The sequence below is a fragment of the Eufriesea mexicana genome, unplaced genomic scaffold (assembly GCF_001483705.2).
Source record: "Eufriesea mexicana isolate 0111107269 unplaced genomic scaffold, ASM148370v2 scaffold611, whole genome shotgun sequence".
NCBI classification, from domain to species: Eukaryota; Metazoa; Arthropoda; class Insecta; order Hymenoptera; family Apidae; genus Eufriesea; species Eufriesea mexicana.
In genome coordinates, this window is record NW_016908771.1 from 1,233,204 (window position 1) to 1,245,715 (window position 12,512).

A 12,512-nucleotide genomic window follows, 5' to 3' on the forward strand; every position below is an offset into this window, starting at 1 on the left:
CGGGAGAAAAATCTGAACGAGAAACCAGTTCGGCGAAGTAACGATCGGGTTACGAGTCAACTAGAGAACAATTAATTTGCCGGGAACAGCGGCGAAGAAAATGCAACGTGGCTGGACACGAAGGCGAAAGGGGAGAGGAGGTGGTGGAACGTAATAACGAGTCAAAACGAAAGCGGCATGTCGGCCGGACGGCCGGCCTCTCTGCACAAAGCGTCCGCGTCCAACATTTCCCGGGAATCCTTTTTTTCCAGCCAAACATGGAAAGAGTCATAAAAGCCGGGCAGCAGAGCCGGCCGAGCAGCGGAGACTTTCGTGAAAGCACAGAAAAAGCGTGGACCTTTTTTTTACAGCCGATATTGGCTTCGGCCGGAGCAATTCGAAGGGTCGTTCGTTTTCTGGGAACGAATGGCCGCCCCCTGGACTAAAGTACAAATTATACCGGTGGATCCTCGAAGGCAGATAGCGTGCAACGACAGAAATTGCCATCTCTTTTGGCGCAACTGTTTCCTGCCTTTTTTCCTCCCCTTTTCCCTCCCTTCGTCCCTCTACCTGGCCAAAAACTTTCTACTTTCTTTTTCGGTCATCCCCTCGCGGTCGGCGCGGGCACGATTTCACTTTTTCCCTCTTCACCTTTCTCTTCGGCCCGGTGGAAAGTTTGCAGGCGGCGACGACCACGCGATCCGCGAATTTCCACGCGAACGCGATAATCTCGACGGCGGCGAGGAGAGAAAGCTGCGAGGAGGAACCGCGGGGAAACGGGGAAAATTGCAAACCGCTTCGTTAACGTCCGCCAGCAGCCCGTGGGATTATAGAAATATACGAAAATCACGATGCTGCAACAATTCACGCGAGCCAGTTGCCCGGGCAACAACGCAACCCCTCGAGATGCGGGGGCCCGCGAGACGCGGGAGTTAAATGCACGCAAACAGAATAACTTAGGAAATTATGAAGGCACGCTCGCAGGTGGTTTATCCTCATTAAGTGTACCGGCTAAACTTAATTTTAAAGGCTCCGGGAGCCGGCTAAAAGCCGCCGCCCCGCGCCATTTGTAACGCGCTCTTAGCCGACATTTTCTTCGGGATCCCGTAACTTTCTTCGATGATATATCAAGCTTAATGCGCGCCCGAGGCCTCGCGGAACCGTTGTTCGCAAAACGCCGTCGAGAAATCCATTACCATCGAGGCGACTCACCCCTGGCGAGCTGGCTATAGCGAAAGGGTTAGGCCGCTGGGATTTATCAGGTCGCGAGGCTACGGCAGACGTAAGCTTTCCATGATTGCGGCCAATCTGTACCCGCGATGGGGGGCAACGTTTCCACGAAGAAGGATATTTTGGCTTCTCTCTTGGTTCTCTCTTTCCTTTTTCCTTTTTTTTTTTCTAACATTCGCAGCTCGTAACGAGTTGACTCTTTGCCAACAGCCCGTAGCAACAAGGTTCAAAGGGATGGTAAAAAGAACTGGAGATAGTGTCCGGTGATCTGTGTAATTGTGTATTTTCCGCGACATTACGCATTTTTATCTCTCTCTCTCTCTCTCTCTCTCGAGGTGCAAAGAGCGACGGGAGAAATAATTCTAGACTGGCGATTCTCGTTCGACGAACTTGCGAGAGACACTCTCTGCTAATTCATTTAACCCCGTGCTAATCGCGACACGATCTATCCCGACGACCAACCCGAAACCGTCCCTTCGAAGCATAAAACATCTGCAGCCCAATTGCCGCGCACAGGAGGTGTTTTCGATCAAGCTAGAAATTGGCCGTTTAACAGGTTAAGCGAGCCCGAGGGGTAGGGGCGAGCGCGAGAAGAGGGGACCGATAGAAGCGCGAACGCGAGCGAGCGAGAGAGGCTTCTCGTGGACGGAGAAGGAAGAAAAGAAAAAAAAAAATGAAAAACGAATATACATCGAGAGAGAGAAAAAAGAAGAGAGAGAGAGAGGGAGAGAGGAGGAAAAAAGATAAACGTAGAAGGGCAAAGGCGAAAAGAGAAAAATAAGAAGGGTCGGTGGTATCGAAGAAGTCACTCACCTTTAATATAGCTGTGTACATTGCGGTGCTAGCAGAGGGTGGTGTGGATTGGTGGTGGGGTGGTCAGGGGGGCTCCGGTGCAGGGCGTACCCCTAGTTGGCCCCCTCCGGTCCCCCACCGGCCGCTTGCTGCTGATGCGCAGCCGCGGCCGCTGCTGCCGCTGCCTTCTGCGCCTGCGCCTGCTTCTCCTGCTCGTTCAGCTCCTTGATCGCCTGTATCTCCTTCTTCAGCTTCATCCGCCGATTCTGGAACCAGATCTTGATCTGCCGTTCCGTCAGGCAGAGCGAGTGTGCCATCTCGATCCGCCTCCGCCTGGTGAGGTAGTGGTTCGTGTGGAATTCCTTCTCCAGCTCGAGCGTCTGGTAGCGCGTGTAGGTCTGTCGGCCGCGCCTGCGCATTCCGTTCGTTCCTGCAACCAACAAAACCACAGCCGAACGTTCAAACGAGCTCTCTCGAGAGGGAAAGATCGCGTGTCTTTTCGTGGACCTCGTTTCGGGGGTCCCGAGGGGAACACACCACGCGTCTTCTACCCGATAATACGTTCACACACGCCAGCTACGCGAGCGTACTCCTCTCGACTCTTTCCACGCGAAAAGAGCTGCTTCGCTTCTAGCAAGACGCGAACGTTCTTCGACGTATCCCCGCAGACAGCCATTGTCTACCAGGGATCAGAAACCAACGTCTTCATGGTAGAGCTTTCGCAACACCGATCACGCGTACACGCCGGTCTGCGTTCGTTCTCGTCCGGTTTGCACCAAGGTTCCCTTTTCTCTGTTATAAATTAACAGATTTCCTATCCTCCACGTTTCTCCTTTACGCATTAGAATTTCAAAGGTACCACGGGTTGGAGGGATCTTTTAATACCGCCTGATTACGAAACACCGCGAGTCTCGGGATGCCGAGACGAGACGTGGAAACGACTCGGAGAGGAAGCACCCGGAAATCCCAGCAACGTTCTCGATAACGTCGGAGTGGAGACCGGGATAATTCCTGGACGGGAGTTTAAAAAGCACGGGCAGGAGACAAAGAGGGGACAAAAACTGGGGGGACCGGGGTGGAAAGGGGCGCGTAAACGGTTTCAGATAGAGCGTGGCGAAGTCGCAGCGAGCCAGCGTTACCGGGAGAAAGTAAGAGAGTGTACGACAGCGGGATAGGTACACCGTCGAACAGCCACTTGGGTACAGTACCGGAATAAACCCGTCTGTGGGGGCTCAAGCTCACCTTATCGGCCGTTACTGCCTCGTAAAAACCCTCCCGTTTCACCTCTGCCAGCAGCGCGAGCCCAAAGCAACCCCCGGCGCTCGTAAGCAGCAGTCCGTGCCTTTTGCTCGCCGCTCGCATACGCTTTATATCCGAGGTACATAAACGAGAGACCCCCCCTCCCCCTTGTAATGCGATTTCCAACCGCACCCTTCCCCTTGGCCCGAGCTCTTGCGAGTAGGCCGACTCGCTCGCCCGGAACGATTAATTTCGGTTAAACGCCACTCGCCATTTTCCCGCGTATCGTCCGGTTATTACGCGATAAACCGAGAAATTAATTTCACTCGAAGGGTTTAATTGTTATGAATAATTAATCCGGCCGCGCGCCGCCCGTGCCCGGTCCCGGAAGATAAGTGACGTGCCGATATCGAGTCCCAGGGTGAAATTAATAACGCCGGACCGACTATTTCCCGATGCTCCGATCCGCGAAGAGAAGAGAAGAGAAGAGGATCGGCGAGGTGACTGGGAAGTTAGAGAAAAATTCGCGGAGATATCGAGTGGGATTTTTCCCGTGCGAACGGTTAACCGACGAGGGGGTTGGTTATCAATGGTTTCCGACGGATGGAACTTGGAAATTCGAACGCGATTGGCGCGTAAAATGGCTGGTCCTTCGATGGGTATCGGGAGTGACCGGTTGAGCGGGACTTTGGCGAACGGGGGCGGGCAATAAACGCGTCATATTTACAATCGTATCCGTGCGGATCTATTATCGACGAGCCACGGACGCGCTCGCGCGCGGCGTCGTGCAGCCGCCAGCACGCACTGGACCATTTCCAGTTGGCCATTATACAATATCGCGCGCAGACGAGCAACAACACGCCGCGGCAGAGTTCATATCGGCATCATGTATATTATCGCAACGTAATCAAGTGTCCCGGCGTCCACCCCTGGCGGCCGCCTCCGCCTCTCTTCTCGCGCTTTGCTCTCCCTCCACGGGCTCCGCAGCGGCGCAACATCCCCATGATTTTCATTTCAGCTTGTCAAGCAGGGCTCGCGGAGGGCCGCAGAGTTATGGCGAACCGTTTATAAGGGTTATTTGTCACGCGGACCCCGCGTCTCTGCCGGTGTCTCCTTTCCACCCCCGGTGAGCATCCCTACCTCCGCCGCGCCGCAGTTATATCGTTCCCTTGGCCCGCTGTTCCTCAAGCACGAGCAGGAGGGGTTCCCGCCCGATAGACTCGCTCGAACTTATAAATAAAACCGGGGCTTCAGCCAATTAAGCCGACCTCGTACGTCTCCGCAAAGTAGAAAATGTGACAAGCTCTGCCGCCCCTCTCTCGGCCTCTCTTTCACCTATTCCCGTCGTCTTACGCCACCACGGTTTCTTTAATTTTCTATCGAACCACCCTTCTCTCGTATCCTCCGACGACCATCACGTCCCGCCGATTCCCTTCCATCCCGGTTCCCTCGCGGACTCTCCTCCGCGAAACGTCTCGCGAAGGCGTCGCGTTCTCCAAGGGGATGGAAACGAGGTGACGGGGGATGAAAACGGTAGGAATAGCGGAAAGTTTGTGGGATCTTCTCGCGATCCGGAAGATTCGTCGACTCGTCCCTGTCAGCCACGATGGCTGCTCGTCCCCCGGCTTACACGCGCCCCGTGGGATATCGTGGGCGAAACGAAGTTAGGGGAAAAATTCCGAGGCCGCCACGCTCCGGGAAAAGTAAGAAGAGGCGTGCGTGGCTGTTTAACCAAGGGGGTGGATAAATTTTATGCTGAGACCGTGAAACGTGTTTCATCCGGGAAACGAGAAGGAAGGTCTCGCAGGATACCGGCCGGGGACAGAGGGGTGTATAGTCGCTCCTCCTGAGAAGAGTAGCGCGCTTACGCCCAGCGAAAATATTTCCCTCGTAACTCACGCTTTTCTCGAAAAAACGTTTCTCCGTATATATCGCCGGTAGGAATTCCCACCAACCCTGGGCCAAACCTTTTTTCCTCCACGATCCTCCTCCCCCGGTGTACACACCTCCGTCGTATCTCGTCGGAAAATGGAAAACTCGGGGCGTTGTTTCGCCCCCGAAGAACGATTGATTCCTTCCCACGGTATCCTGCCTGTGGATGGGAGAGAAAATTCGAAGGACCGCGAAAGAGGAAAATTTCGCCAGCTAATCCCGAGCTAACCTCTACGGCTCGTTCGGCAGGCCTGTAATGGGGAAAGGGAATGCCTGGATTGGAAGGAAGTTTGGACGTGGCCGACCGTAAACAGGGTGGTCGGAAAGGGAGAGACTTTGGCTGTTGCCAACTCTAATAAGAACAACCAATACGTTGATTGCTGCCGGGGATTCGGCGATATAACTCTCGACCCACGGTTCGCAAAACACGAGATGCCAAGCGGCTCCCTCCCTCTGCCGGAGATGGCTGTAGCACGCCAGAAGCGGATCATACGTGGGGTCAATCAAATCAAAGTAAGTGAATTGGCTGGAAGCATGAAGGATTCTCGCGAAGCGAAGTTGCCCGTGCCCGAGAGAGATTCCTCCCGTAGGCCCGCGTGCCACCCCTGCCGTGCCCGAGGGTCGTAACCTCCAAGACGGTTACCGATGGCTGCATCAATCGGAGGGCCCCCCTCGGTGTTTCTTGTTACGTTGATTCAACGATCGCGCGGGGCTCGGAGGTCAATTTAAACGCGGCCAATTTCACCCCGGCGTCCGGGTTCGTAAATCACCCCGGACGAACGGTGATGCAATACCAATTACGCCCCCCGTTTGCCTCGTCCCTCTGTATCTCCGCGCAACTTTCGTCTCTGTCGAGGTCTAGACTCGCCGGGACTAGAACGTTGCACGATCTCTGGAACTCGGGTAAAACTGGGGAACGCCGGACGACGCCGGTGCTATCCGGAAATTCTTGCCGGCCAAATGGAGGGCAAGTTAACCGCGTAAATCGTAAACGTAATTAGAAGACCTCTCGCTGTCCGGTTTACCACCGGGGGAACACGAGCCACGCGGGAAGGTCAGCTAGCTAGCCCGGTTCGGGGGTATAGCGGAGGCCGACGGTGGCTTAGCTCGCGCCGCTGTCGTAAGTCGTCGAGCTTCCGGTGTGTTCTCGTCCCACCCGAAACGCGAACGTTCACGGCCGCAACGAACTCTGTTTGCGAGACACGGGACTCCCGGAGACACTCGGTATGAGAAACGCGTAGCTACGCAGCAAGATCGTAGCTCAACGTGGGGTACACCCTCCTCCAGAGGCTTGCCAAGGTAGGTAATCCTCTCGGGGGCGTGAGTTACTGCCTAGCGTCCCTCGCGCTGTACTCTCTTCTGTCCCACCTTCTTCTTCTTCTTCTTCTTCTTCTTCGCCCCATCGGCCTTCCATGCGTCCCTTTTCCACCCGCCCTTCGCCCCTTCTCACTCTCTCCCTCTCTCGTCACCCCGACCTTCCTTCTTCCCCGACCCATTACTATTCTTGCCGCTCTCTTTCGCCGCACAGGTTAGGGGCTGCTGCCGAGAGAGAATTCCGGGAGAAAACCCCGGGAGAAAGTCGGAGGACTGGCTGCCGGTGGTGCGCCAGGAAGGGCGGAAAGAAGAGGGGGGCAAGAAGGGGGAAAGAAGGAAGAGCGACGCCGGTGGCGGATAGCGTACGGCGCGCGACTGTGCCACAGCTGGAGGGCATTAGTCAACTGTAATTAATAAGTTATGTACAAGCGAGGCTAACGAACAGCGTCGCGACGCGGGGGCGTTGTTGTCTCTCTTCCGGGCCCGGGGGAAAAGCGGCGGGATCGCTTTTCACGAAGCACCAACGGGCTCGTAAATACGCGCGACGAACCGGGGGTGCTCGGAAATAAGCGAACGACTCTCTACCCCCATCGCGCGCCATCCTTCCATCCTCGCCGATCATCTCTCGGAAGATCCGTATCTCCTTCCCGGAACACGTCCTACCTTCGATCGGTGCAGCGTGACGCGGGGGGTCAGGAAAATGGGGAACGACGAACTCGAGGACTCGACGAGGGCATATCATTACGACTAATACAGCGTATCGCGATCGTTCGGAACGAGGCAGACCTCTGTTGGCACTGTCGTTGCAAGTGGATCGATCGCGAGAGATCCTCTCGGATCGTCGTTCGAGACTAGAGATCTCTCCGGCGGATCGACAGGGAGTCTCGGAAGCGCGGGACAGCGAGGCAAGAGCGACCGCGAGCTATCGGTGAGGAATCGGTGGGATATCGGGAACGGGGCACGCAGCCACGTCCATCCCGAGAGATGCTCCCACGGCTGAAAGGGGGATCGTTATTCCGCGCGGTTCTCGGCGTACGTTCTAGCCTATCGAGGTAAACTCGTCGTTACCGCGGCGCAATCGCGATCGGGCGAAACGGTGCAGCAGGATACGGAAAAGGAGGAGGTGGAGGCGGAGGTTGAGGCGGAGGAGGAGGAGGAGGAGGAAGAGAGAAGGGAGGCAGGGTGGCCGGGAGAAGTTACGCGACGCGGACAAGAATGTCGCCGGCAGCCAGCAGGATATACCATAAGAAGAACGAATGGAGCATTCGAGAATAAGATATCGGCTTTACGTGCAGCCACTTTTGAATAAGCGTGCTGCCGCGCCGCGGGCAAGGTGGCGACTTTGCTCCCACGCGCGAAACGCCGCCATCCAAACCGAGTTTATCCCTGGCCGTCGCCGCTCTCTCGCCCTTAATACCGCGCCCGTATTTGCTTGTCCCTGTGATTACCGGGCCATGTTACGTTTTCTCCGTGTAACTCGGTGCGCCCGGCGTATCTCCGTCGACATCGACGTTTATAATTCGCTGCAAACGATGGGCGTGAACGAGTATACGATCGAGATCGTTCGACGCGTACGACGAACGGGGAACGAGAGCGACCGCAACACGGTTCCACGTGAACGCAAAGTCGGGTCGTTTTCCGACCCGCTTCGAAATTACTCTGGCCCCGGTGTAATCGTCCGTCCTTTATAATTTGCAGCGAGATACACGCCGCCATCGCTGCCATTCCAGCCGTCCGGCCGTGTGTCGAGGATGCGGTTTCCTTTCCGCTTCGCGTCCGAGCGTGTACACGGGTACACGACCGAGTATAATCCTATCGCAAGAACGATTAGCCGGCTCTTGAATTAGTAGTCCGACTGAATACAGCGGTTGGAACGTTGACGAAATCGCGCGAAGGTCGTCCATAACTCACGTCCTCGTTCATCAATCAGTAGTCAAGTCTAACTATTCCGTGATACGGTATTCGTGACGAGAGGGGCGGCTCATTTAAATGTACAGCATTATTTGCTGCGTCGCGCTGAATGATACCTTCCAGGGGTCGGGACACGCGAGGAGGAAACGACCGACTGCGCGCCTCGGGCTGACGATTCAACGGAAAACCCGAGGATATACCTTTGCAAATAACGCGGACCCATCCTGGGTGCTCGGTATCAAATCTAATAACAGGACATCCCGTGTCCTCGTAACTTCACCCGTAACCCCCTGGCTAGCCGTCTCCGGAACCGCGTGGTCCCCGAAAGAAGCTGAATAGACCCGATATCCGGGTCGTTTCGCGTTCCATCGAGGTCAACTATCCGCGATATTGAAGCTATTCGCTGGCGTTCGATGGAGAACCGGAGAGAATGTCGGGGAAAAGAAACGACAAAGAGGATGACGAAGACGAGGATGATGAGGACGAAGACGCGCGCGGATCGCGTGCGAGCCAGGAGGAAATTTAATTAACGCGTACACACGCGAGTGGAAGAGAGGCTGGTTGGTTGGCGGATGTGGCGTCCCTCGCGAGTAGACTGCGGCGCGAGAGGACAACGTCTACCGGGTAGTAGCAGAGGCAGCAGAGACAAGGTGGCTCTTCTACAACGAGCCAGCTGCTACTCGCGGTAACTGTAATAATTATGCAAAGACCGAATGCAACGGTGCATCGCGGCGAAGCGAGCAGGCGGACCAGCGACCGTAGGAGCCAAAGGGAAGAAGAAGGAGGACGTTCCAAGGAACGGAGCGCAAAAGGAGCAACGCGAGCCAAGATGGTGGAGGAGATGGCATGCAAAAGAGGCTTCGTAGGTAAGCGAACCGAGCCGGTTGTAAGGCGACACCTCGCGGCTCCATATATCTTTCTCTTTCTTTCTCCCCTGATCTCTCTTCCCCCGAGCAGTCCACGCCACCACGGTCTCCTTCTTCCTTCTTGTTGTTCTCTTCCGTCCAACATTTCCACCTCTCCCGTCGTCTTTCTGACTCACTTTCGGCCTACCTCTAGCTCTCTTTTTCGCCACCAGCCCACGAGAAAAGCCACCTTTTCCTACGCTTTCCACTCTCACCGACCACCATTCCGACCACGACTGGACGGAAACGGGATAACTTCCTCGGACCATCTCTGGTGGTCTCTCCGACACGCTCGCGGAAGATCACGGAAACGGCGTTTAATGGATTCGAGAGAGGATGCGAGCACGGACGCGGAATTTTAACAGACGCGTATAGCACCGTCCTCGAGTACCGATTTCTCTCTCCTTGGTCAAAATATATACCATTATTCGAGGTATCGTCTTTCGCGAAAATCGCTGAAGCCTCCATCGAATACGGGGGGGTTGTTGCGTCGGATCTTTTCGGAGATTTTCCTCGCAAGTTTGACAGCGTTTACCGAAATGTTGCGAAAAATCGGACCGTGCATGATACGCGTACGCGTCCCGCAGTGGTCGTGGCGGATGCAAATGGGCCGGGTATAAATGGCGGTCGAAAAACAAGAAAGAAGCTCGGCAAAGACGGACGGAAAGACGAAAAAGGACGCGCGGCCTGTGGTCAATATTGAAGCTATTCGCTGGCGTTCGATGGAGAACCGGAGAGAATGTCGGGGAAAAGAAACGACAAAGAGGATGACGAAGACGAGGATGATGAGGACGAAGACGCGCGCGGATCGCGTGCGAGCCAGGAGGAAATTTAATTAACGCGTACACACGCGAGTGGAAGAGAGGCTGGTTGGTTGGCGGATGTGGCGTCCCTCGCGAGTAGACTGCGGCGCGAGAGGACAACGTCTACCGGGTAGTAGCAGAGGCAGCAGAGACAAGGTGGCTCTTCTACAACGAGCCAGCTGCTACTCGCGGTAACTGTAATAATTATGCAAAGACCGAATGCAACGGTGCATCGCGGCGAAGCGAGCAGGCGGACCAGCGACCGTAGGAGCCAAAGGGAAGAAGAAGGAGGACGTTCCAAGGAACGGAGCGCAAAAGGAGCAACGCGAGCCAAGATGGTGGAGGAGATGGCATGCAAAAGAGGCTTCGTAGGTAAGCGAACCGAGCCGGTTGTAAGGCGACACCTCGCGGCTCCATATATCTTTCTCTTTCTTTCTCCCCTGATCTCTCTTCCCCCGAGCAGTCCACGCCACCACGGTCTCCTTCTTCCTTCTTGTTGTTCTCTTCCGTCCAACATTTCCACCTCTCCCGTCGTCTTTCTGACTCACTTTCGGCCTACCTCTAGCTCTCTTTTTCGCCACCAGCCCACGAGAAAAGCCACCTTTTCCTACGCTTTCCACTCTCACCGACCACCATTCCGACCACGACTGGACGGAAACGGGATAACTTCCTCGGACCATCTCTGGTGGTCTCTCCGACACGCTCGCGGAAGATCACGGAAACGGCGTTTAATGGATTCGAGAGAGGATGCGAGCACGGACGCGGAATTTTAACAGACGCGTATAGCACCGTCCTCGAGTACCGATTTCTCTCTCCTTGGTCAAAATATATACCATTATTCGAGGTATCGTCTTTCGCGAAAATCGCTGAAGCCTCCATCGAATACGGGGGGGTTGTTGCGTCGGATCTTTTCGGAGATTTTCCTCGCAAGTTTGACAGCGTTTACCGAAATGTTGCGAAAAATCGGACCGTGCATGATACGCGTACGCGTCCCGCAGTGGTCGTGGCGGATGCAAATGGGCCGGGTATAAATGGCGGTCGAAAAACAAGAAAGAAGCTCGGCAAAGACGGACGGAAAGACGAAAAAGGACGCGCGGCCTGTGGTCAGCGGGGAGGAAGGTGGCTGAGTTTGATACAGGTGGGTAACCCCGCGACACCCTCTAACGAAACGGATCGTCTGTCTTACTTACATCGGCTCGCATCTATAAACTCACGCGGTTGGTACACGTATACGAAGGCCAGCACGCGTGTATATCCCCCATTGGACGTGCAAGGGGGACGCGGTTACCAGCGGGCAACCGACCCACCAACCACCCATATATCTGCGTCCTAAAAGGAATTCCAGAATATATTTTACATATGCTTTATTGCCGCCTTATTTCCAACTCTATGGGCACAGACCTCGAGCAGAGAGACTACGGACGAACAGAGAGAGAGAGAGAGAGAGAGAGAGAGAAAAAGGACAAAGACAGCGAGCAGTGCACGCGCGCACTCTCCGCCTCACAAAGAACGATTCGGCTTGCCACGGAGCAGCGAGCGTTTTTCACCGCGTTTTCGTGAATTCTCTGACGCGAGTTTTCCCCGCCTCGAGGAACCCTGAGACGAAGATCGAGCGAGTTCCGTGCTCGGAGTAATCGTCGTCCGAATTTCAACGCACGATCCCCGTTCCCCTGCATAGCTGGTCACGAAAAAACCGCGATGCATATTCCACCGATGTATTATCAAAGACGTCCTTATGAATTATGCGACCAGGACGAGGACCGGGACGTCAGGGAACAATGGCGAACGCGTCCGATGGCGGGGAAAGTCGAGTGGAAAAGGACGCGGCGCGTAGGTGGGAGAGAGAGTGGGACGTGCACGGGTCGCGCAACCCTCTCGGAGGCGATAATTTTCGCAAGGGTTGCAACCGTGTCGATGGATCATCGCCGGGGCCACGAGAGGCCCGCGCGTGCGCGCGCGCGCGCAAACACATGCACACCGGCTAGTTTCACGGTAGCGCGTCGTAGACTTATAACAGGGTAGGATAAATGTATAATGCATGCTCCTGCACGACTGCATTCCGCAGTAATGACTTAACTTGCGAGTTAACGAGTACCGGGCTAGATGATTCGATAATTTGCAAGCGGGCGCCGTGAATCGGCCATCCCTTTCGTCAGGCCCGTGCCTCACAGCGGTCAATCGTCGAATGCAAATGCTTCGTTTCTATCCGCGTCGATTACATCGCCGCACGACGTCGTCGTATCGACGTTCTTTACGTCAACGACGATCCACCGTGAGCCTTGTCGACCAGAGAAACGGCCTTAGAGAAACTTTGTCGAGTTCGCGAGAACGTCGTCGTCGAACTTCACCGGTTGGCCGTCGTCCAGACTCCACGAACTTCCCCATTATTCGAAGATTCGGTGAACCG

General features: G+C 55.3%; 1 protein-coding gene across 1 annotated transcript in view; it reads right to left on the bottom strand.

The window, feature by feature from the left end:
* Ubx (ultrabithorax) overlaps window positions 1–12,512 on the bottom strand; it is a 153,725-nt gene that overhangs the window by 24,522 nt on the left and 116,691 nt on the right. The window contains exon 3 of the mRNA XM_017898093.1: window positions 2,023–2,431. Within this exon, the coding sequence (XP_017753582.1) occupies window positions 2,115–2,431 (317 nt within the window). The 3' untranslated portion in view covers window positions 2,023–2,114. The remainder of the gene's footprint in view (window positions 1–2,022; window positions 2,432–12,512) is intronic.